General features: G+C 40.6%; 1 protein-coding gene across 2 annotated transcripts in view; it reads right to left on the reverse strand.

Annotated features, from left to right (window-relative positions):
- UNC5D (unc-5 homolog D (C. elegans)) overlaps positions 1-25,935 on the reverse strand; it is a 584,569-nt gene that overhangs the window by 68,762 nt on the left and 489,872 nt on the right. For both annotated transcript variants that reach the window (XM_011960721.1, XM_011960722.1), the window contains exons 8-10: positions 24,969-25,001; positions 8,758-8,943; positions 4,593-4,970 (exon numbers count right to left, since the gene is read on the reverse strand). In XM_011960721.1, the coding sequence (XP_011816111.1) occupies positions 4,593-4,970; positions 8,758-8,943; positions 24,969-25,001 (597 nt within the window). The remainder of the gene's footprint in view (positions 1-4,592; positions 4,971-8,757; positions 8,944-24,968; positions 25,002-25,935) is intronic.

The following is a 25,935-nucleotide window of genomic DNA, read 5'->3' on the forward strand; positions in this document are numbered from 1 at the left end:
GGCAACAAAAGCCAAAATTGACAAATGGGATCTAATAAAACTAAAGAGCTTCTGCACAGCAAAAGAAACTGCCATCAGAGTTAACAGGTAACCTACAGAATGGGAGAATATTTTTGCAATCTACTCATCTGACAAAGGGCTGATATCCAGAATCTATAAAGAACTCAATCAAATTTACAAGAAAAAAAGAACCCCATCAAAAAGTGGGCAAAAGATATGAACAGACACTTTTCAAAAGAAGACATTCATATAGCCAACAGATACATAAGAAAATGCTCATCATCACTCACCATCAGAGAAATGCAAATCAAAACCACAATGAGATACCATCTCACACCAGTTAGAATGGCAATCATTAAAACATCAGGAAACAACAGTTGCTGGAGAGGATGTGGAGAAATAGGAACACTTTTATACTGTTGGTGGGACTGTAAACTAGTTCAACCATTGTGGAAAACAGTGTGGCGATTCCTCAAGGATCTAGAACTAGAAATATCATTTGACTCAGTCATCCCATTACTGGGGATATTCCCAAAGGATTATAAGTCATGCTGCTATAAAGACACACGCACACGTATGTTTATTGTGGCACTATTCACAATAGCAAAGACTTGGAATCAACCCAAATGTCCACCGATGATAGACTGGATTAAGAAAATGTGGCACATATACACCATGGAATACTATGCAGCCATAAAAACAGATGAGTTCGTGTCCTTTGTAGTGACACAGATGCAGCTGGAAACCATCATTCTCAGCAAACTATCACAGGAACAGAAAACCAAATACCACATGTTCTCACTCATAGGTGGGAATTGAACAATGAGATCACTTGGATACAGGAAGGGGAACATCACACACTGGGTCCTATTGTGGGGAGGGGGGAGGGAGGAGGGATAGCATTAGGAGATATACCTAATGTAAATGACGAGTTAATGGGTGCAGCACACCAACAAGGCACATGTATACATATGTAACAAACCTGCACATTGTGAACATGTACCCTAGAACTTAAAGTATTAAAACAAAAAAAAGAAATGAAATAGAGAAACAGTAAGATCCTTACAAAATAAAATCTCAAGGCACCCTCCTATTCTTTGAATAAGGCAGCTCTCACCTTCTTTTCCTTTCATTAGAGCTAATGTAATCGCTCAGAAAACTTTCAGGTTGCTTATGATAATTTAAATCTAGAGATGGCAGGCTTTCCTGATCTCCTTCTATGTACCTGTTAGCAGCTATAAAAACAAAAAATGTAAACCTCATTGCAAAACAAGTTATTTATGATTCACATTATAAGCATTATTCAGTAATATGCTAGTTATCAGTATCTTTCACCAGCACTAAGAATAAGGCACATTTGAATCTTGGTTACAGCTTTGTAGCATGGAGATCCATTTATGTTCTGGACCTTAATGTCAACAGAACTATAATTGCCACACTTAGAGAGGCTCTTCCCTCTATTGTCTATTCTTCCTTAAATGTAGTTGCCAAATGAAGGGGCCTCCATTATAACCCTCCCTGCTGCTAACCACAAGTTGCAATACACAGGACATCCAGTGTGCTTGGAAGTCAACCCGAATACATGCCCTCGACATTCTGTCTTCTTTTAGTTTGACTTAAAACTTCCTCACTGCTGCTGCTCTTTCAGGCTGTCTAGGTCATTATGATGACAGAGACATGCAGTCTGAATTCTTCCAAATTAGAAGTACAGGAAACTATCACCAAGCAATAATAATAATATTAAATCAATTGCACTTATCACAATGCCACTCATGGAGCAGGAAGCCAATAAACACATCATGAAGATATAAATGAAACAGGATTCAAAATTCTTAGTAAAAATGCCAGGTTTCGAGACATGTTAGCTTCTGTAGATCATCATAGCCTGATGGCCAACTCTCATAACAAAACAGAAGATGTATGTGTGCGGACCATTGAGGAAGAGCTGTCTGTGCAGATCACATCTTATTCCTTTCAAGTCAGCTTAATTCTCTGTCTTTAGATTGAGACATTATTCAGAATACTCCTAAATTCAACCTGAATCTATAGGATCACTGGAGCTTTAAATGATTTTTCTCTCTTCAATCAGAAATGGTGTTATCTTTCAAACATACTTCTCCTGCTCCTCCTGCCCGGACATGCAAATACTACGTGGAGTCTGAAATAGTCATACACAAAGGCACATGGGGAGTGGCAAATTACAGATCGTGAAGAATGAGAGATACTCTGGGACAGCTTTATGCCTATGATCCCCTAAAGTAGAATTCATTTCAATATGTCATTCTCTAGTTATCTCTCATTAAAAAAAAATAATACCCCCATACTCCACCTGCTACCCTGACAGCCTTTTATTTGATATGACCACAGAAGCACCAGTCTGAGCTTCCTGTTTTATATTTGGAATAATAAATAATTTCTAGAGTATGGAGACCACCCTAACCTTTTGGAGAAATCAGGCACCATACAACAATTTAGGATGGATGGCATTAGAGCAATCTAATCTCAGTGCCTTGCTTTCTTTATACTTTTGCTCCCTAGGGCATATTTTGCATTTATTTCCTGTAAATAATGTAGCATATGTTTTATTTCTCCACAGTTATTTTATATCAAACTCATTCCTAGTGAACAGCTTCAATCTTGTCCAACACTTCTTGTCAGGAGCTTTGAAAATGCCCCATTTCAGGGAGAAACTGGGAATCACTGACAATACTGTCAGAACTTTTAGTTTTCAATATGAGTGCTGCTCAAGTCAGAGGTGAAGATAAATCTCTGGTTCATCATGATTTCATCTCGCTGTCTTTGATGAACAACAAACACCACCAATGAACAGGTTGGTCATGGCACTCCCTCTACACATGGATAAACAGATGTGCACACACACATACATACACTAAGAAAGGAGGAAGCAAAGAGAGAGAAGGAGTAATGGGCAGTTTATCAACTAATAACCGCTGAGAGCCTTGTAAGTGCCAAGCACGAGCTAGAAAGAGATAAGATAAATGTACAACTTAATGCACGGCTTTATATGATTCTGTATTTTTGTTTTTATGTCATTTTTTTTAGAGACAGCAACTTGCTATGTTGCCCTCGCTGGTCTCGAATTCCTAGACTCAAGTGATTTCCCCACCTCAGCCTCCTGAGTAGCTGGGACTACAGGTGTGTGCCACCACACCCTGCCAAACTTTGTATAATTCTGATACGTCCTATTCTTTTTGAGAGGGCAAGGGTGGTATTCTTTTTCCTTCCTCAGGACTCACATGTCTAGTTTATAGATTCTTACAGAAAAGTGACTCATTATCCATCAAGTCTCCTATTTGCCAGTTACCAACTGGAAGAATTAAATCATGCATAGGCATTCACACATTGACACGCATACACATTTGAACCAAGATCCTTACTACGTCCTAAAACACTGACCAAAGAAGATTTAGAGAATTAGAAATTTAAAAAACAAAACCTTTCAATTATGGCTGCCATTGAGGGCTATTTTGATACAGTAAAATACGTTTTGAAATGAAGATTTTAAGGAAGTAATTGCTCTAGGGGAGAACAAGACAACATTCCTCAACTAGAGATGAATTTCAGTCTCCAGTCTCTGAGCTACTAGAGGGATCAGTTAGCTAGAATGGTAGAATCAGACTAATCCTATTACAGATTTTATTTATGGGATGAAATGCTTGATTTGAGAGGTTGGTTAGTTCCACCCTCCACAGATATAGAGACATCTGTCTAAACTATAATGTCCCTGACTCAGTGCTGACCTGTTGTTTGATAAACACAGATCCAACAGATTCTCTTCCTTCTTAGCAGCCAACAGATCACTACCTGCTTCAGTGCACTACGTAATTCTCATTGCTTAGAAATCTGAGCAGAAATTGACCTTGTCTACCATCCACTTAGGTCTTAGGCAGCAACTCTGAAAACTAATCCATAGAAAGTATATCATTTGGGCTGGATACCTTAAGTATCATGTCAAAACATCATGAAAATCTCCTCTCTTCCAGCCAAAGGGAGGAAAAAATTGTGATAATTCATTATACTGACACAGCCCTGGAACTGAAGTTTGAATTCAAAAGAGCAACTCCACAACGACCCCTCATGATTGCTCATCAGAGAGTAACACTATAGCAAGGGCTATGGAGTGTTCATTAGGTCAGTTACTGATGAGATACCATTTCACTAAATTATCTAAATTATCAAACTCATACATAAACCATGCTTACATGTAAACATGGGGCCCTGGTCTGTCATGCCAGAGAATTTTTTCAGTGCTTTCTGATCATGCCTAGGAAATACACTCCAAAGGGGCTTAAAGCCTGGGGACTACCCAAACCTTTCAAGCAAATATAGTTGTCAGCTCTAATAGGGAATCAAAGGGAGCATTCAGTCCATGCTGAGATGAAGACTGCAAAATCTAATCTTAGCGCTGGTTCTGGTTTGCGGTGTAAATCAAGCGGACTAGTGGAGCTGCAGTGTTTGCAGGTCTGATGAGGGGATGGTAAACATCATAAAATGAATCTGATGGGAAGTAACTGTGTAAAAATGAAACATTTATACGTTAGAAAATACACAAACACACACTGACCACCCACCTGTATTTGGCATTACTAAGCGACCCCCTAAATGTCCAAAGACACCAGTTGTCCTCAGTTCTGTCCTTGTGGGGAGTGACGACAGATTTTGGATGTAGGGTGTTTTGTTTCTGGGATGCATTGTACTAAAGCTGTGGTTGTTTCCATGGGGAAAAGTCCTGGAATGATTCTTGCCATGGTACTCAGCTCTCTCAGACACTCCCAGGGAAACCATGAATGAGCTCTGGACTTTGACTTTGATGTCCGACAAAGGGTTAAAGAGTGAGGACTCTGTCATGAGCTCCTTGTCCAGAGGGTCCTGCAGACAGATGGGTCCACTGTATGTCCGGCTCACTGTCAGATCTGGCTGCATGGCGGAATTCAGGAGCAGGGAGTTACCTGGTAAAAGAAAATTGATCTGTCACTCAGAAACTAAAAGGCTTCTCAGTTACCCCTGTACTTCTACCTCTACAAACTGTACAACAGCCTGCATGGGTGCCAGCGGTTCCAATCCAAGCTAGCTCTTCAGGCCCACCCTGCTAGGTTGGGTGCTAGTGACTAGAACTTTTGAATCAAGAGCCCTGGCTTCCACAGTCCATTCTCTAAATGGCACTGACCCAAAACTTTCACTTTCCAGAGATCTTTCCTTGCTATCTTTTCAAAACAAGTATTTCCGGCATTCTCTCCGGCAACGAACTCAGGTATTATTGTTTATGTGATTATTTCAACTGGCAAAGAGAAGCTAAAATAACAACAACAACAAAAAAAGTAGGGGGAGGGTGGAGAAAGATGTTTTGCAGTTGAGTTTTAAGCAAAAATAACATCTGTTCATTTTAAATGGCAAGAGATGACACAGCGCGGTGACTAGGTAGTGCTGTTTATAACAGAAGCTACTTTGGTTCCAGTGCATTTCCTATGGAATTCTGCAGAGATTCTGGAGCTGGGGAGGAACTGATTTGTCCTCAGAGCAAAAGGGTCAGGGCACTTCATGAATCACACCACATCTGAGTAGCCAATTTGCTCTAATAACTCATATGTCACTCTGTGAGGGAAAGAATGCACCACCCAGAGACAGTGAGAAGCTTAGATTCCACATAGGGAGCAGCTTAGCATGGTTTCCTTTCTGTCTCAAAGGGAAAATAAATATATAGCATCTTTGCAAAAACATGAGAAATTGGGCTTTGTCATCTGCTGGGGCTCACCAATTTTTTCCAAGCCAAATATTAAAAAGAAATGCTGTGATATTTTCTTGTGATGAAGTAATCTCATTCATTAGTAAATAACAAAATAACCCTCAGTCCCAAGCTTCCCACCAATATCAGTCTGTCAATGTGACATCTCAAATTGAAAGCCAAACCATATTAAACAATTTTCCTTTGGGGCCTGACAAAAATGTTTAAAGTATGATCTTTTTGAAAATGTTGCAATTCTGGGCCATATTGTATTAGCCTCTATTGTTTTTCCATTTTCATAATTTGCAGCAACGCCAGCAGGGAATCTATCACCCTGACTTTTCCCACCCCTTGTTCTGATGCTCTAAGAATCCAGAGTGATAGAGGAAAATACACAAATTGGATGAAATAAATAATGCGATAGAGCTAAAGGATCCTTGATGATGCGTTTTTGTTTGTTTGTTTGTTTTCCATGCATGGGCATGTTGTATCAAGACCCAGGCACCATCAGGGAGCAGGGAGTTGTGCTTTCTAGCAGGTCTGCACTGAGTTCTACAGGTGACCACTTTGCTCCTGTTTATGGTCTTCCCAGGCAAGAAGCAGGACCAAAACCCATCTTAGATTAGAAAAGAGTTTAGAACAGGAGATTCCATGGAGACTTCAAAAGCCCATATGCCTCAGTCACCTGGCTCTTTTATCTCAAGCACTGGCCTCTGAAGTTTAATTTTTGACTACACTTAGAAGATCTGCCTAGCCTAAGTGACACAAGGAAGCAAAAATATTTCCTAGAGTGAGATAGCACTTGAGTGGGAAATGCCTGATTCTGGATATACGTACATATGATAGCATCCAGGGTCAGAGAAAATCGGCTGCCAGCTTGACTGAAGTCTGACCAGCGCCAGTTACCCACCTCTGGTCACCCCAATCTTCTCTTTGGAAATCCTTTTACAAGTCCTTGGTCTGTTCTGTGTATGGCATTCTATTTAAAAGGCCCAGTATTCAACTTGCTGGGGCACTTGATGTATTGCTCAAAAACGGATCTCTCTAAGACAGTGGAGGTGAAAACCACATGATATCAGCATGAGGCAGATCACCATAATAAATACACAGAGAGTGACGTTTGCCAAAATACTTTGCTTGTGTCATTAGTTCTGTGATCTTCTTGGCCGAAAACAAAAATAAAACAAAATGGCCAGATAAGTTTGGTAAGACTAATATAGTCTTAGAGATTCACAATACACGTAAGTTGTGTTTAAGTGTAGGCAAGTCAGCACTCCCCAGACATGTGTAGGCCAGGGATCCACCCCTCTCACCTGCTGCCTAGTGCTCCACGGAAGACGCTGGCACCCTGTGCTAGGGTAAGAGGAAACAACCAGCTTCTAGAACTCTATTCACCGCACTTGTGAGCACCCATATGCCAAGGGCTTACCCATGTTGTTCCAGGTAATCTATCATCCTCACAAGAACACTTTGAGGTCAATGTTACTAACCCCATTTTATAGCTCTAAGACTTGAGACTAAGAGGATAACAGACTGACTGATAGCAGTTTTAGACTAAAATCTAACTTCAAAGCCTATGGTCTTATGCACAAAACTGTCTCTCACACTAATATTGCTCCTCTATTTTCAAGTGTTATGGTCTAAGATATTTTATTATTTGATGAAAATATGTTTCTAGTTTTTTTATGTAGCATAAAAATCAATTCTTGACCCAGTAGCTCATTCTTATAATCCTAGCACTTTCCGAGGCCAAGGTGGGAGGATCGTTGAGGTCACAAGTTCAAGACCAGCCTGAGCAACACAGTGAGACCCTGTCTCTAGAAAAAATAGAAATAAAACAAAAACTTAGCTTGGTGCGGCAACATGTGCCTGCAGTCCCAGCTGCTGAGGTGGAAGGATCACTTAAGCCCATGGGTAGGAGGCTACAGTGAGCTACGATTACACCACTGCACTCCAGCTTGGGTAATACCACTTAAAAAATCAGTTCTATATTTGGATTTATTTCCAATTCTCTACATATACTAAACTATATGTCCAGATGTAGGGGATGTGTCCCTTTTGAGGCCTAACTCTGAGGTGCCCAGAAGTGAATGGCAAGAGGGAAGGTACTCATCTCTCTGGCCATCTCTCAATTTTTTCCAGTATGCCTGTGTTTCCACTTCAGAAGCCTGTCTAGTCAATCACTGCCTTGCACTGAGACTTCTGGTTCCACGCTGTAGGCATCACTGATGCACAATAAACAGAAATAAAGGTGACGATATTGATGATGAGGGTCAAGGCAGAAAACTTCATCCTCTGAAAAGAGACAGTTTCATTTTTTTCTAAAATGAAAGCCGTGTATGTTTCATCCCCACCTTGCAATAAGGAATAGATTTGGTTCCTATAAGAGAATTAAATGACTCTGTTTTGAAAATGAGTATTGCTACAGTTTGACATGATAGATTTTCCTTCCCCCGCAACTAAAGATTGCTTGGACTTGGCAACAGCTGAGAGTCATTTAGGCTGGCATTTCATTTTTTTCCCCCTGGCTAGCTGACCCATCATCTGTTCTCTAAAATTTGTTTACTTATTTAAAATAGAAATAACGAAATTACTCCACTTCATAAATAGGGTAATAAATATACCTGGGAGGTTGTGATATAGGTGTTAGTCCTCGGTCTTAAATAATCAATACTTGGGTTAACTAAATTAAATACACATTCTCAAAAGGACATTTTTAAAAAGAAGTATAATTTGAAATAAAATAACTCATTAGGCTGACTGTACATCAAAAATGGAAATGCCTCATTGAAAATGTTGCTGATAATAAACCAAGACCCTCTTGTCCTTGTGGCAGACAAGGAGATAAGCAGACCACTTCACCCAGCCTGGTCTGTTCATGTGTGAAGACAATTTGGCAGCGGCTCCCAGTGCCAAGAGCTACCTTCACACGGGGCCCAGGAGAAGGCTGGGGTCCGGTGTGAGCGTAGTCTATGGTACTGAGGACGAGGTGTGGAGGGACCTACGCCGCTGACCTTGACGGACTGTTTTGAAGTTGAAGGTCTGGAAGCCACCTGTCAATGCAGAAGAGTCAATGACGTCCACGCCATAGTCACTCTGGCTCCGTCTATAAAGGGTGACACCAATGACCAGGACTGCAACAGCCACGACGGCAGCACCCAAGCCCGAGTACAAAGCAATGTCGCTGGCATTCTCTATGCCTGAAAGATACAAGAGAAATCGTAAGTGACCAGCATGAGCACAAAACCAAAGAACCACTCAGGGATACAAAAGGAAATGCTATTGGATTTTTGGAGCTACTGCTCAGAGAAAATGACAGATGTACAGTGAACACAAGTTGTACTTATTTTCACACAATAATCGTGTTTCTAAAATGCCTTGTATAAATCAAAGGGATGCTAGGTAAACATCTTAACTGCATTAAGGTAGCTTAGCATGTAATAGACTCTTGAAGATAATCAATTTTGCAAAGAAAATAGTATTTTTTTCTAGTAAGAGCAGACATCTCCTTAGTTTAGGATGTCATGTTTACCTGCAAAACACTTTTTATATTTTCCTTTTACCAGAGTGAGGGCAGACCCACACACAGTGATAAAATATGGGTGATCTGCTCTGCTTATGTGAAACCTGGGGCACATGCATTTGCAGAGAGCAGTCTAGGGCAAGGAGATAACACAAAGTCTATGAGTCGAGAAAAAGACCAGAGTTCACAAATATGTATTTTAGCGTTGGCACAAATCATTAAGAGTACACTGACAACATCAGTTTAGGGCATATAGTCATTATGAGAGAATTTTATTGTGGGATATGAAGGTCGTGGTCCCAGGTGCTCTTATGTCCATGGTAGATGTTTTCTGACACCAATTAAATGCTAGACTCTAATAATTTATTGTGGAAGAGGACGGGTCGCTAAGACGGCACATGCTGTTTCTCCCATACCTCTCCTACTCCATCCTATTGGATGCATGGGCAAAGCAAAAATAAAAGCGTTAGTGTGGATTTAGAATGTGGGTGCCTCCCCACCCCACGAGATGTGCTGGAGCTGCTTTTCACCCTTTTTCTAGAGGTGCGTTGGGTGTGGTTATTCCTGTAGCAGATCCGTGATGGTTCCTGCAATACAGCACACGAGATTTATCTGAGATAACATAAGCCTCAAAGAGGTGTAATCTTAGAAGGTGTGTGAAAATGGAAGATGGCAAATGCTAACTACATAGTTAATCTTCCTACAGATTATGTGGTAAGTACACTTAATGGGTCCAAAAGTAATTACTCTGTCACCCCTGTATTGGGCTTAGAGGATAAAATAAACCTATCATATGTTTACCTTGTAATTGTGCAGCACTTACTATGCATTCACTGCACCCTAATATGGTACTTATGTTATCAAATGAGTAATACTAACCACACAAGGAAAGTGAATTTATTTTCAACAAAGTTAGTGGCGTGTAAAATAAGGTGCTACCAAATTAAAGAGGGAACGAGGAAATCAAGCAGAACTGGTTCAGTAATAGGGCAATAAACACATAAAAATAATTCTCAAGCGAGAACACAACCATCAAAAACAAAACAAACAAACAAAAACAAAAACAGCATCTGAAAGGTCAGAGGTTTATCAAATACCTTTAATCGCCAGAATAGCATTATGGCTGCTCAGAAACAGGGTGTGATTTAGACTTCCATTCCAGTTTCATGATGATTCAAAGGTGAGAGAGACAGGAATGGAGCCTGCTTCTCCAACCACTCATAACCATGGCTGAGATGATAAACGTCGACCTCAGTTTCCACATGTGCCTCTGTCATGTAGGGGAAGAAGGAGGGCAGCTATCGTTCTTAAGCTCCCACCTTCCCTCTACTCAATTAAGTGCCTTGGAGGGAATAATTATTCCCAGAGCAGACAGAGAACACAGAACACAGCAGATGCATCATGCCAGTGTACGGGAAGCAGTGAGGGAACTTTGGATTGAAACCAACTAGCATTTTCCCTCCCTTTCCTCCAGTTCCTTGGGCACTGCTGACTGATGACACTCTCACCTTAAAGAGTGTATCTGGGGAGAATACACCTGGTCAGCAAATGAGCACATACAGAGAAGCAGCCTGGCAGTGTGCAGAATGCAACTCCTTTGTTGCTGAGTTGACAAAGTAGAGACAAAGGCATCCTCAGTTTTCCAGGTACTAAAATAGGAAGGACCAGAAGCCAGGAGGATGACCAGGGCAAGACGCCTGGGCTGGAAATGGATTTTGGTGGCACTGAACATCCTAAGACAAAACCAAGCAGCAGGAACAAGTTTTCTTTGTTCCCCTGGATCGACGTTTTGTCTTTTATGTTTCTACTCCCTCCCTACCAGGTAACCAGAATTCTCATTCTCCCTCCAGATATAGATCTTGCTTTTAGGACTAACCCTATGTATGCCTGCAGACCAAAGTATCAATGTTTGATGTGGCTCAGTGTGTTTCTTCTCCCACGAACATCTGTAGAATCCATTTGACTTAATTCAAAGGAATAAAATACTAATTTACAGAATTTTAAAAATGAGTAGAGGAACTTCAGGGACAGGGTAGGGAAAGAAAGGACAGAGACCTGCATGGTGAGTACTGGCTCCCCTAAGGCTCACCCTGACACTGGGACAGCTTGATCTACAAGCTAAGCGGCAGAGGAAAGGGATGCCTATAGAGAGATAAGCAAAGCAGTAATTAGTTTACAGAACAGTTTATCCTGGGAATTACAAAACTCAGCTTACAATAATTTCACTAACTCAACAAATATTTATTGAGGGGCAGCAATGAAGATGTATGGATGAATTAACCTGTGGCTCATATTCTCAGTCATTTCTTGTCTAAAGGTCGTAAGGACAAGGTAGTGATGAGATCTGGGTATTTCAAGTGCGGTCACAGAGGTATACACAAGTCCTCAAAGCCACATTTTACACCTCAGGAGACAGAACCAGACTTTACCTACAGCTCACATTCTTCTACAGGTGAGTCACTGTGCTTCTTTCTTCTTTCTTTTCTTTTTACCCTTCTCTTTTTGATCTACCTGGTTGTACTTCATCTCATTCTTTTTCCTCTTCCCACCCACACCCCCATCCTGTTGTTTTCTGATCTTTCTTTCCAAGAGCACACAGTGGCTTTCTTTGTAAAGATTTCTGTGTGTTTACAAAAGTTGAAGTGATTCTCTTTCATGTGTTCAGTATTGGCCCAAAGGTTTAGTTCTAGATTTTTTATTCTGGCTTCATGAGAGAAGGGAGAAAGTCGTGGGTGTGTGTATAAGTACATATGCACTTAAGCATTGCCCCTGAAGAATCATCACATACACACATGTGCATACATGCACACAAGCACACGACTCTCCTAAAGAACCTTGGAGGCCTCTGCCCCTCATTCCTGGGAGAATTACTCTAGCAACAGGACCACAAGGTGCAGTCACTTCCCAGGGACTGGCAACTTTTCCCATAACCATTCCTGTGCTCAGCTTTTCAGCCCTTTATTGCATTGTCATTCATCCCAAGTGCAACTGTAATTGATATCTCTGCTAGATGGACACCTGCTAACAAAAGGCCATATGTAGTGGTCAGTGTAATATATACCCCCCCACCCCAACTCCACAAGGCACCTAGACCCTAGCCCTCTCCATCTACCCATCAGTCAGGGTACCCAGTGCAAGGTCCTCCTCTCCCATGAAGGTGATTCTGTCTTGGCCAATCCAGTCAGCGCTGCCACCCTGTGGTCTTCTGAACAACTTGTATCACTTGTACTTCCTAGATTTCAATTTGGGTTGTACTTTTTATTGTTAATTTTCCAAATGCCAGTGAGTTGCTTTGTTTTCCCTAACTGCTTTAAACTCTTCAAAAGCTACAATATCTCTATAACTTCCCAGGGAAACTTGCCAATCATCACAAACAGCTCTTTATTGATTGCTTGCCTGGCCTCCAACTGTGAGAAGAGAAATATCAAAGAAACCACAGTCTTAGGTTGATTTTAGAAACCCTGCTGCCAGGACTCTCTTTTCGTTTACATTTACACATATGTTTATACCTATCCAGTCTCTCAAGTACAGTGTGGCAGGTTTGTTTGCTCAAAGTGATTTTGAACAAAAGCCCTGACTGAGCAGGCTATTCTCTCTCTTTGTGGGCACAGGATACTTTCCGCTGACTTTCCGTTTCATAAACGAAACTTTACATACCAATGTGTTACAAACGTCTTTCCTGTTTTCTTCATCCCTATTTTCCTCTTTCCTAGAGTCACAAAAGCTTCAGGCAAAGCTTGGGAGGACTCACCAGGTGGTAGAGAAAATTACTGTCTACAATCTACAGGTGTTAAAAAAGCCCCAAACCCCACAAACAATGTAAAGCACTGGCTGCAAAATCTCTTGTATTCCAAATTAGTCAGAAACTACTGAGGAATGTACTCATGGCTGGAACAGACACAAAGCATCTGCAGAAAAGGCTGAAAAGATTAATCGAGATCTGGAAACTAGGACCCTGGAGAGGAAATGTTTATGGGTTCATTTGTCCTGAAGAAAAGGGTGCTGTAAAGTGACTTCCTGGTGATCTTGAATACATAAAGTGTTGTTATAAGAAGAGAAGAGGCCTACCATCTGGGTAGGTGCTCAGTGACCATTCATTTATGATGAAGCTAGTAACCAACTCTTCACCATCTTTAACAAGAACTGCAAAAGAGGACTTGACCTTTTATTATAGCAATTGGGACTCTGGTTAGATATTACAATGACCTTTTCTACAATGAGGGTTGTTAAAAACTTGAATTGTATTTCTGTGGGAGATTGTGAAATCTTTCAGAAAGTCTCTAAAAAACCGCATGACTTTACAGTACTCTCCAGTTATTTTATTTTAGTTTTGTGGCCAAAGCTGGGGAGAAGGACTAAATAACCTTTCAAAGACCCTTTGAACTTCACAGTTCAGGGAATGGGTATTAACAAGGTTGATGGCTTTATGCATGATAATCATATCCAGTCATTTACTGTCACCAATGTGCCCAAAGGACTCTATAGAAGGGCTTTTTAGTTGGTTTTCCTCCTTCTCTTTACATAACTCCCCTCTAAAAGATGTATTAATGTCAGCCACTTACTAATGGAAATTTAACTCAGTGCTCATGTTACGACCTTAACTATATACCCGATTAGAATCTATTTTGCAGGATTCAGATAAGTGACTGAGAATTAACATAGGAACATAGCGAGTACCTTTCCAAACATATGATATTCTGTTTTATCTCCTATTGGATATTACAGAATGCCATTGCTCCCATTTCAGAAAAACAAACATACTTGAATTGGTATACATAAGAGGAAGTGAATTACTAAGGAATCCATATGATAAATATAGCACATCCTGAGAAGGGTAAGACAAACAGAAAACGAGGCAGCCAGCCATGGAGATGGAATCCCATAGAAGGCCAGGTAACAGGCGCCCCAGGAAGCACCCTCAGCACAGGAGGTGGTGTTGATACAAAGTTCCCTGCCAAAATATTTAATTGCATGCTGAAATATGATGAAACAGAAGTTATTGTTAAAGTTCTTTATATGTGCTGTCAACAAGAAGGAAACTTTTTTTCTTTAATTTAATGCATCAGAAAATAGCTTTTAAATGGTTAGCCATGGCCAACCATGCTAAGCAATTTCAATTATATTTGCAATTTTTAGAATCTTGTAACATTTCTGCCTTTCCAATTTCCCAAACTCAAAAATCTCATTTTACTATTGTAGTTGTTGTTTTACTGTTGTAATGACAATAGCAGCTATATCTTAAAAAGCACTTAGAAGGCACTGTTCTAGGACTTTACATTTATTAACTCATTTTAATCTTCCAACAACGTTCTAAAAATATCTTCACTGAGATGTGTAAACTGAGGCGAGAGAATTACTTGCCTTTCTCAAAGCCTCATGATTGATAAGTAGCAGAAGTGGGACTCAATCCCATGCAATCTGGCTCCAGAATCAATGCTTTTGATCACTCTCTATCCAGTTGTTGATCTCTGTCTTCCTGATCACACTGTGTGACTATCTCTCAGGAACCACAGTAACTCAGTAACTGAGCACTAACCTTATGCTGACTTCTCTTTCTCTAAGAACTACCCAGATGATCACATTTTTATCCTCATAAATAAAATCTATGAGGTAGGTATTATATATTAACATCTTATTTTACTGATGATGACACAGTGTCAAGCAAGTTCATAACTTGGAAAATGGCAAAGTGAGGCTTTGAACACATGTCCATCTTCACTCCCAAGCTGCTTAACCATGATGCAGTGTCTCTTCCTTGTGTCTCCTCTCTGCTCTCTCCATACCGGCACCCGAGTTAACTTGCCCTGTTGGAGGAAGTCACTATAGCACTGGCATCATCGAAAGGATGCTATGCAACCTCACCCAGGCTTTTCTTGCAACTCAATAATTATTTTATTCACATTCTATGGCCAAATAGTGCTTTCCTCACAACAGCTGCTCTGAACTTTGTCCCTTTCCTTCCCTACTCCTCACTTGCCCTCTTTCTTGTTGAAAACATGGAGACTATCCTATGTGAGTTCACTCCCCTGCAACTCAAAATTCCTCTATTCCTTCATCCAATTTTCTGTTTTTTCTGTTCCCTGAAGAGCTGCCCCATGAGGACCTGGCCTCATGCATTATTCTCTTTTGGCCTTGTATCTTCAAATTTTTCCTCCACAGCTGGGCCTTGCCCCCTGCCTACAAACACAGTCCAGTCTCTCTAATCACCTCTCCCCAAATCCTTCCCTCAACTTATTCTCTCACAAACTTCTCAAACATGTCACCTTTGTACATCTACTGATTTCTTAGCTCTTTGTCTAGAAGAACTTTAAGCATTTTTTAACATTAAATATTTCTTAATGCTTGTTCCGTGATCTTCCCAATCAGTTAACACCTTACTGTTAACATAAAAATGAACAAATAGAAGTAATACATATATAAGATTAGAAAATGTCCTAGGAAGTATAAAAAGGTACATATGCTATGCAAAAAGCAAGCTTGCCTTCTTCCAAGTACCACTTCTCCATAAGTAATCACTCTTGATAGTATCTTGTGTGCCATTTAAGAAAAAAAAAAATGTAAATGTCCTCCATTTGTTTTTATTTTCCTTTCTCTACCCTAAAGGTTCTATATTATACTTCCTTTACTATACTTTCCTTTAAGAAAATGTATGCTCTCTTGTCAATGACTTGTCAGAACATAATATGCCTACTTCATTCCTTTTTTTTGTTTGTTTTTTGAGGCAGAGGTTCGCTCTTGTTGCCCAGAGTAGAGTGCAATGGCACGATCTCGGCTGCCTCCCGGGTTCAAGTAATTCTCCTGCCTCAGCCTCCGGAGTAGCTGGAATTACAGGCATGTGCTACCACTCTCGGCTAATTTTGTATTTTTAGTAGAGACTGGGTTTCTCCATGTTGGTCAGGCTGGTCTCAAACTCCCAACCTCAGGTGATCTGCTAGCCTCGGCCTCCCAAAGTGCTGGGATTACAGGTGTGAGCCACTGCGCCTGACCGGCTTCATTCCTTTTTAATTTGCCTAGCCCATGCTCAGGCTGCATGATCATTTATTTAACTACTCCCCTACTGCTACATCATTTGATTGTTTCCATACCCTGTAAAGTCTGTGTTTGCCCAAACCACGGCTCTCTTGAAGGTCGTTTGGAACTGCATCAACTGTAATGTTCTTCGTCTTTACCACTGCTCTGCAGCAATAGGCAAGAATAGCAAACTTCCTTTTGGAAAAAAACTGCCCCTTAAATTTGATTCTCTTGAAGTTTGACCTGTTCTTTACTGATTGTTTAGTAACTACCCTTCATTCTCCTAGTTCTAAATAGGCAGGCTTTTAAGTTCAGTTCTTGGCCCTTTTTCCTTTCTCTGTTGTCATCTAATTGGATAATCACTCACATAGAGACAGTGCCAATGATTTCCTTGATCCTGAACAGTCTCACATTAACATCTCCTGCCTCATCTTCTCTCTGAAGATCTGATGACATATTTCCTTCCTGCTCGCTGGGCAAAACCACCAGCATCTTGTGCTCACATCTCACATTTGTCATCTGATTTACAGATTCATCATCATCATTCATTCTTACCTCTTCAAATATGTTCTTCTCTTGAATTCTCCTATTTCTGGTAATGACACCACCAGGGACACGGCTTGAGATCAAAGACTCATCTCTGAATCTGTTTCCATTCACTCCCTCCTCAAACCACTCACATATCTGAGTGATTGCATCTCTAGTGCCTCTCCCATCTCAGTTTCCAAAGAAGACATCCCAGTGGACACCCACATGGGACAGTCCCCTCCACCCATACCCCCAGTCTTTGATTACTTGGAACTTCCCAAACCCTGTTCTAGTATGGCCACCCCGACATGACACCTTTCATGACACTGCAGGATGGACTGGGTCCACTCCTGGTGGACTTCTTTCACTGCTCAAGACATTTCATGCTCTGCTCACACTACAGTTGAATGCCCACTTCTCATCTACACAAACCCTATTCTCTGGTCAAACCTGACTACTCATTTTTTCAAGTAGACCGTGTACTTTTGCAGACTTACTTTTGGCTCCAAATTTTCACCCTCAATGAGAGGCTCTCTCCTCCAATATCTGCTTCAATTCTAACCATCCTTACAAGGTTGGCAACAAAGGTCATCTATTTCATAAAATATTTTTGATAGTTCCCATTCAGACATGTTTACAGCTCCTTTTAGTAAGCTTGCCAGATTGAACAAATAAAAGTTTGACACACAGTTAACTCTAAATTTCAGATAAAAAATGAGTAGCTTTAGCACAAGTATTTCCCATGTAATATTTGGGGCATATTTATCCTAAACACTTATTTGATGTTTCTTTGAAATTTGAATGTAATGGAGGGTCCTGTATTGTATCTGGTAATTTCATCTTTGAACTATAAAAGAACTGTGCTTTTGCCCATCAGATGGGGAGACAAAATTGAAACAGAAGACAGAGTCAAAAAGAGCAGAATTTGAACTCCAGCACTTGAGAAAACGACTTCACTTTATGTCTGATTTTGAAAACTGAAGATATAAACTCTACAAATTTTTACTTACTGAGAGGTAGAGAGATTCAGCTTGTAAATTCACATTTTTAATGAGCACCCAAGTTATTCTGGTGCTAAAGAGCATACTATTAGTAGTTTATCACTTTCTGAGGTATTTAATTAACAAAATCCCATCATGTCCATTAAGGGCAGAGTCAGCAAAATCATTGAAAATGGTAGTAAGAAAAGACATATACTTATGCTGGAATAAACATTAGATCATAAAAAATAGAAACTAGTAAAAAAAAATTACAAATGTTGCACATATATATGGGTTGAATTGGTTCACAGTAGGAATGATTCTGAAGGATGAAGCAAGTCAGGCAATTTTCAGAAAGTGCTATATTGATGTAATTGAAAATAATCAGCGGGAGATGAGGAAAAATGGACAAAATTGGAAAAAAAAAAAAAAACAGTTTGAGAGAGTGATTAGAGCATCAGCATCAATGCCAGTAGCCTAATGCTAGCTTAGGAGAGCCTAGAAATCTTTTGAGAACTGAAAGGTATGACCAAAGGCACAGATGCTTTTGTGGGTTCAAGATCCTAATTAAGTCTCCATAGCCTAAAAGGACATGCCAAGTTGCCAGTGCAGCCCCCACATTCTCTGAGGAATTCTGTACCCGGTGAAGATCATAAAGAATATGGATCAACATGATCTCACTCTGAATGAACCTAGTGCATTTTGGGGAAAGGTGCAGAATGGAATTTTCTTCAGTGAGAAGAGCACGCCTACTTTTCAGACTTTAAGGATGCATTCAGGCTATTGTTTGGTGGAAATAATTTCAAGATGCATGCATTTTGGGCTTTAACTTAGTGTCTGGCACAGAGTAGATGATTATTACAAATAGTTTCCTTACTTTTATCAAATCACTTATCTTCTTTCTGCTTTGTATTAAAATTGTAGGGAAGATATATTTCTTGTTTCACGAAGCCAAGATTATTTGTATATGACAATTGTACAATAAATGTCCTCTACATGAATGAATAAAATTGACTATATTGAAGCAAAATCTTGATTTTTCTCTTTCTTTTTGAAATGGAGTCTCACTCTATCATCCAGGCTGGAGTACAGTGGTGCAATCTTGACTCACTGTAACCTCTGCCTCCTGGGTTTAAGCGATTCTTCTGCCTCAGCCTCCTGAGTAGCTGGGATGGCAGGCACCTGCCACCACACCCGGCTAATTTTTGTACTTATAGTAGAGACGGGGTTTCACCATATTGGCCAGGTTGGTCTCAAACTCCTGACCTCGTCATCCACCCACCCTGGCCTCCCAAAGCGCTAGTATTACAGGCATGGCCAATTTTCCTTTACTTTAACACTAAAAGGTCCAGTGAGAAGTTAGCAGGAAGAATGAAAACCACAGCACAACAAATATTTATTGAATATCTACATGGTAGACTCTGTGGTAAATTCAACAGATGTAATGATGAATAAAACTCTATACTGTATGTCAGATGGCAGGGACTATGTCTATCAGATAGGGAATCCAGACCAGAATAAAGGCAATGAAAATATAGAACAAAAATTTTGATACTGAGGCAACTTATAAGAGCAACTAACTCAAACTTAGGGTGGGAAGGTGAAGGCCTTGCAGACATGAAATCTAAGCTGAAAACCGAAGGAAGAATAAGTTAAGCAGGTTAAGTGTTAGGCTGAGGGAAAGAGGCTTAGTCAGAAGTAACAGAACACATAAGGGAAACTATAGGCCAAGATGGGCACCAGGCATTCAAACTGACTGGCTTTGTTTTGCTGAGGAATACAGCAGTGGTGAGAGGGTAGGAAGGAAAATACCTAACGGTGATTAAGAAAAGAAGCTGGGGCTCAGCGCGGTGGCTCATGCCTGTAATCCCAGTACTTTGGGAGGTCGAGGCAGGCAGATCACCTGAGGTCAGGAGTTTGAGACGGGCCTGGCCAATGTGGTGAAACTCTATCTTTACTAAAAATACAAAAATTAGCCAGGCATGGTGGCAGGCACCTGTAATCTCAGCTACTTGGGAAGTTAAGGCAGGAGAATCACTTGAACCCAGGAGGCAGAGGTTGCCGTGAGCCAAGATCGCACCACTGCACTTCAGCCCGGGTGACAGGGCAAGACTTGGTCTCAAAAAAAAAAAAAAAAAAAAATAGAAAGCTGAGACCAGATCATATATATATTAAATGCTCTAGACTTCCTCTTAAGAATAACACTGAGCTACTGAAGAGGCTTAAACAGGAGTGCAATGTGATCAGGATTTGTTTTAGATAGATCAGATAAACTGATGCAGGACAAGACTGGCCACAAAGAGGCAACTCTAGAAATCCTGGTATGGGAATGAAGATGGCCTGAATTTTTAGACTTTTCTTCTGGACACCATTTTCCTTTCATTTGGTTTTTCTCTTACTCCTTGGGCTGTTACTTTTCTTTCTTCCTTGTAGTGACTCCTGACCTCCTCCGCATCTAAATGTTAATGTGCATCAGGGTTCCATCCTCAGGTCTTTTCTCTTCTCTCTTCAACCATTATCTAGTGATCTCATCCAACCTAAGGGCTTTAAATATCATCCAGACACTGACAAGCCCCAAATTTATGGTACCAGCCCACACAGTTCTCTGACGTCTAGACTCTCTGGCCAACGTCAACTGTCTACTGAACCTCTCCATTTAGATATTTAATAGGTATCTCAAACTTAGCATTTACAACACTGAACTCCTGATTCTCCCTCCAGGTTTGCTATGCCAAGTTTTCCTCATACCAGTAATGGCCAACTCCATTCTTCCAGTTGCATAGCCAAAATTTTGGAATTATCCATAATGCTTTTCTTTCTCTTGTACTCTACACCCAAAACATCAGAAAATCCTTTTGACTCTGCTGTCAAAAGACATCCAGAATGTGACCCATTTTTACAATTCCTCTTGCTACATAGCTGGCTCAAGCCACAATCATCTTAAAGCTAGATTAAGAGCCTAGGTATTGTAACAGATTATTGTTACGATAGGTCATTGTGACAGATCTCCTTGCTTCTGCCCTAGTTCCTTATAGGTTTACACTCAACATAGCAGTTAAGAGTTTATCCTTGAATATATTAGGTCATGTCACTCTGAATAAAAACCCTGAATGGTTTCCCAGCTTCCTCAGAGTGAAAGTCAAAGTCCTTACAGTAGCCTATAACAAACTCAAACTATAACAAAACAAAGTTTTCTTCCCTCATCTCGCTTCTCTGACCTTAGCTATTACTGTTCTCCACTTCTCATTCTGTTGCCGACATCCTGGTCTCCTTGCTGGCCCTTAGAGACTCCAACCAAACTCCCACCTCATAGCATCTGTGTCCTGCTGTTTCCTTTGCCTTGATTGCTCATACCCCATCTACCCAGAGTGTTTGTTTCCTTGTTTTTCTCCCCTCATGTCTATTCTCAAACATTTTTTATTTTATTTTGTTTTGTTTTATTTTTGAGACAGAGTCTTGCTCTGTCGCCCAAGCTGGAGTGCAGTGGCACAATCTCAGCTCACTGCAACCTCCACCTCCCGGGTTCAAGTGATTCTCTTGCCTCAGCCTCCCAAGTAGTTGGGATTACAGGTGCACACCATCACACCTGGCTAAATTTTGTATTTTGAGTAGAGATGCGGTTTCATCACATTGACCAGGCTGGTCTCGAACTCCTCACCTCAAGTGACCTACCTGTCGAAGCCTTCCAAAATGCTGGGATTACAGGAGTGAATCACCATGTCCGGCTACATAACTTGATTATAGAAACCCCTGAACACTTTACATCAAAAAGCATCACTCACTCTAACCCTGTCAGTGCCCCCCACCCTGCTCTGCTTCTCTTCATAACACTTACCACCACTCAGCACTACGCATTTTCTGGTTTGTTTATTCCTGTCTTTCCTCACTAACATGTGAGCTTGATAGAAGGAGAAACTGTATGTGTTCTGCTCAGTGTTGATTCTCCAACACCCAGAACACCTCCTAGCACAAGGTCAGCACTCAGTAAGTTGCTGAAGGAAGGAAGGGATGGGTTTGAGCAGAGTGAAGATAGAGATCAGCGGATGAACTTGAGATCTAGTAGGTGGCAGAATAGTCAGATTGTGATGAATTGTTGGGTATTGAGCAGGAAAAGGGAGATGAAGGAAATAAGAGGACTCTTGGAGGCTCTTCAAGTTTCTGCCCTACACACAGAGTTGATGGTATACTGTTCCCTGAAATAGAGAAGATGGGAAAAGGATTTGATTAAGGACAGGGACAGAAAAGGATAATTTCAACTTTGAGGAAGTTGAGATTAAGGTTATTAGGACATATTCAACTGAAGATATCCTGGAGGTAGCTGGCTCTAGAACTATTAACTGAGTTTGTGCTGAGCACTCATCTCTGTTAGGTACAAAACTGCATGGAAAGGAGATGAAGAGAGACTGCATAATATGGAGTTATCTTCCAGGGAAAAGCTAAATCCTTTTCACCCCTTCAGGTGAACTTACCAAACCAGCTGCTACTCAGAAGCTCACAGCCTTTCAGAAAAAGGCATTTTCTAAGACTCCAAAGAGTCTTATTGTCTCAACGCAACCATTTTTCAGTTTGACTCTGGGGGTGCGTGTTTGCCATTCAGAACCTACCATATTTTACTGCACCTCCTGACATTGTTACACAACATTTATTGAAAGCACATTTGATGGTAATGAAGTTTCTATTAACTATGATTAAATCTCATAAAGCACCTGAAGATAATTTAAGATGTGCAGAAGCAGAAAATGAAACATTCAGTTTAGTACATTAGGAAACGTAATTGATTAAATTATCTCATTTACAATAAGTGCTTTCATGAGCTATGCAGGGCACATATTTTCCCCAGTTTGTCATTATGATTTGCCAACAGATATCTTAAGACCCCACTTTCTTTTTACACCTCCCTGCAACTCTGAGCTTGTGCCTCTGCCCGTCTGCTCATGGAGCACTCTGTGCAGAGCTCTGAGTGATGTTTCCTATCTGCCAGGCCTTATGGAAGATCATGTGTATGGCTATATATAGGCACAGGTTGTTTCTCAATTAGCTTCATAATCGACTTTGATTTTGCATCAGTGATGATTCATGTAGTCTCACACTAAGCCTCTCTTTCACTGAACAAGTGCAGCCTGAATTTCTATAATGCACTCCTAACCATGCAGCTTACAGAACCCTGATCAGATTCCTCTGGGAGCCTTTTGCAATCACATTGATTCTCTAAGGTCTTATTTTTAGAGAAATCACAAATTAAAACAGTTTAAGCGATTCCATTGCAGTATCCAGCAATTAAGCATGGTGCTCAGGAGCGAGAACCCCAAGCAAAAACTAATTCTGAAGTCCCTAAGGACTGGAAATAGCTTCTGTGGGGTTTATGGCTGGAAGTACAGATGTAACCAAATTAGAATGGCATAGTACTCACAAACTAAGCGTGAAATTAATTTTAAAAACACATACATGCATTTCTAAGTAACTCTCACATTGGCCACCCCATGTATACCTATGATCTTTTTTGTACTATACAACAGAATTGGTGGACAGCATGCATCATGTGGCCGGGAGGAAGGTAACAGTCCATTTACTCCACCTGTCATCCTGAGGGTCCTGACACAAGCACAGGCCAAATATTCAGTGATCTGTTTCTTTCTCTTTCCCTCAATTCCCATACACATGAACACACATATGCACAGCCAGGTGCCCCCAAACTCAGTCTTCCCATAAATTCAAAATCAAACATGCATGATGTCAGAGGACCAATACTTAAGTAGTAATGATTTTTTTTAATGGGCAGCAGACAGCAGGGAAATAAGTGTAAATGTTTATTTTTGCTGTTTCCCCAAATTCTCAGACTTTGCAAGTAATGATATCTTTGTATCTCCAGTCTTCCTGAAGCAACATAAGGAAATAGGAAAAGAACGGCTTTACTGGATTTTTCCCTCATGTCTTGTGACCCCTGTCCTAAGGTACCCATTTCTGTCTATCCTCACAGGGTCTTAATTCTCTCAAAGAAGTTAGTTCATAATAGCTATTAACTCTTCCAAGCTCTTTGAATTTTAATACCCTGGGATTTAAAAGATCAAAAGTCATTCAGTTGATGCTAGAATGAGAGATGCTAGACAGGGACATCTTTCACAAGCTTTACAAACCAAACCAGCCAGGCAGTTGTCTAATCTCCTATTAATGACAGCTGTATTAATGTTGCCCCAGTATCTTGAAGTTTCCCTAGCGTCCTTTACATATTTCTGATGTATGAGAATGACTTGGGGAACATATTAACACATAGATTCTCAGGAGCTCCTCAACCGGGAATTCAAATGTATTTGTTCTGTTCTGAGGTGGTGCATATTTAATTTAACAAGCTCTGGCCACACTCTGAGATTCTGATGCACGTGGATTCTGATCTACCTTTTGAGAAACATTTTTCTAAGACCATGGTTCTCAGCCCCACCTGCACCTTGGAGTCACTTGAGGAGTTTTGAAAAATAGAGATTCCTGGGTCCTGAAAACTCTCCACCTTAAAATCTGATAGCCTTGATACAGCCTGGAAACTGGGAATTTTAAAAGGTGTCCAGGTGATACTAAAGAGCATAAGGTCAAATGCCATACTGCTAGCCATTCCAGCCATCTCCTCTCTCCAACTGTACAGGACGCATAAAGTGAAGACAATGCAAAGGCCACTCCCATAAGCAAGCCTGGGTACAAGGAGCCTAAGCCAGTACCAACACCCCAGTTCTCAGCTCGTAATTATTTCACCATGGAGTTCTGGGTCCTAATCTGCCCAGCTGCCATGGATTCCACAGGAGGTAAGATGCTAGGTGGAGAGACTTGTAGTCAGGCTTTTGCCTGCTCACTCAAGGCTGCTCTCAAGAAAGCATGTACTGACAAATATTTATTAATTTTAATGTGATAAATATCTTCAGAAATAAGAATCCTAGATGACATTTGCAGAGAAATGGACTTAGAGGCAGAAAGAATCAAGAGGAGAGATTTACTTTTACTGGGAGGGAGGAGAGGGGTGTGCATATTTCTTTTGGATTGAAACCGCTGACATGTGACTCTGAACTCAATGAGGAGAGGCCTTGAAAGCCCTGGATCTTTCATAGGAACTTCAATTCTGCTGAGCTCCTAAACAAATACAACAGCAAGGCAGCAAATGTGAAAATAAATTATATTCACAAGAGGAAAAATAACTTACTTTGGGGTTTTATTTCATGAAGAGGTTTTTTATCTAAAAGAAAGAAAGAGAAAAAGTTGCATTTAATAAATTTACATGGAGCAGATATATTTCCTGTATCACTTTATATCTACCTCTATAAATAAAACATTTTCTCCATTTTTACGGACAACAGGAATGGCATTGTCCATAGTTTTCTTTTCCATTCTATTTTTTTTAAATTTTTTCTCTTTTGAAATATAAAAAATAATTGTAGAATGATTATCACTTCATCATTTCAAAATTTATTTTGTTGTGGGTTTACTAGCATTTCTCTCTGTTGCGTTTACTAGATTCTTATCAGGATGAGAAGAGCAGTGAGCTTTCAGCCTGTCGCTCTATTATATATAGCCAGAAGCCTGCTCAGGTAAAGCATGTGGTTTCACTCTAGATGACAGGAAAATGAACCAGCGAATAAATATTTAAAGGGATCCTGCCTTGGTACGCAGTGACCACAGCCTGGATGAAAAGTCCCCAACTCTGCCTGTTTATCCATTCTTATCAGGTATGGGTGTGGCACGGTGAACATGTTAGTTTTGTTTTTACAAAACTACTCTGTTTTTTTGTTTCGCATCTCCATTATCTGCTAAAATCTGTTCCATCTCTCTCGATGGAAAAGTTGTCATTTTATAATCACAGTATTTAGCAGTGCACCCATCAGATAAGGTGGATTAAGAGAAAGGCATTCAGCATGGCCACAGGAGTCAGAACTCAGCTGAGGAATTTTCTCAGTGCCCCCAGTGTCCCCCATCCATTGTCTCCTGTCCTGAGACTGGGCCTCTGTGGCTTATTTTGTGTCACACCACAGTCCCTCTTCTCCCCATTCCCCCTGCCCTGGTCCATCTCAGGCTCACGCAACTCCTCCACAATGCAGGAACCCAAGGTGACTACCCTTCAGAGGCTATGCCAAGATTCTAGAAGATCTGCATGGTGCTTCCTCCTTCTCATT

Source organism: Colobus angolensis, unplaced genomic scaffold (assembly GCF_000951035.1).
Source record: "Colobus angolensis palliatus isolate OR3802 unplaced genomic scaffold, Cang.pa_1.0 Scaffold52, whole genome shotgun sequence".
In the NCBI taxonomy this organism is placed as follows: Eukaryota; Metazoa; Chordata; class Mammalia; order Primates; family Cercopithecidae; genus Colobus; species Colobus angolensis.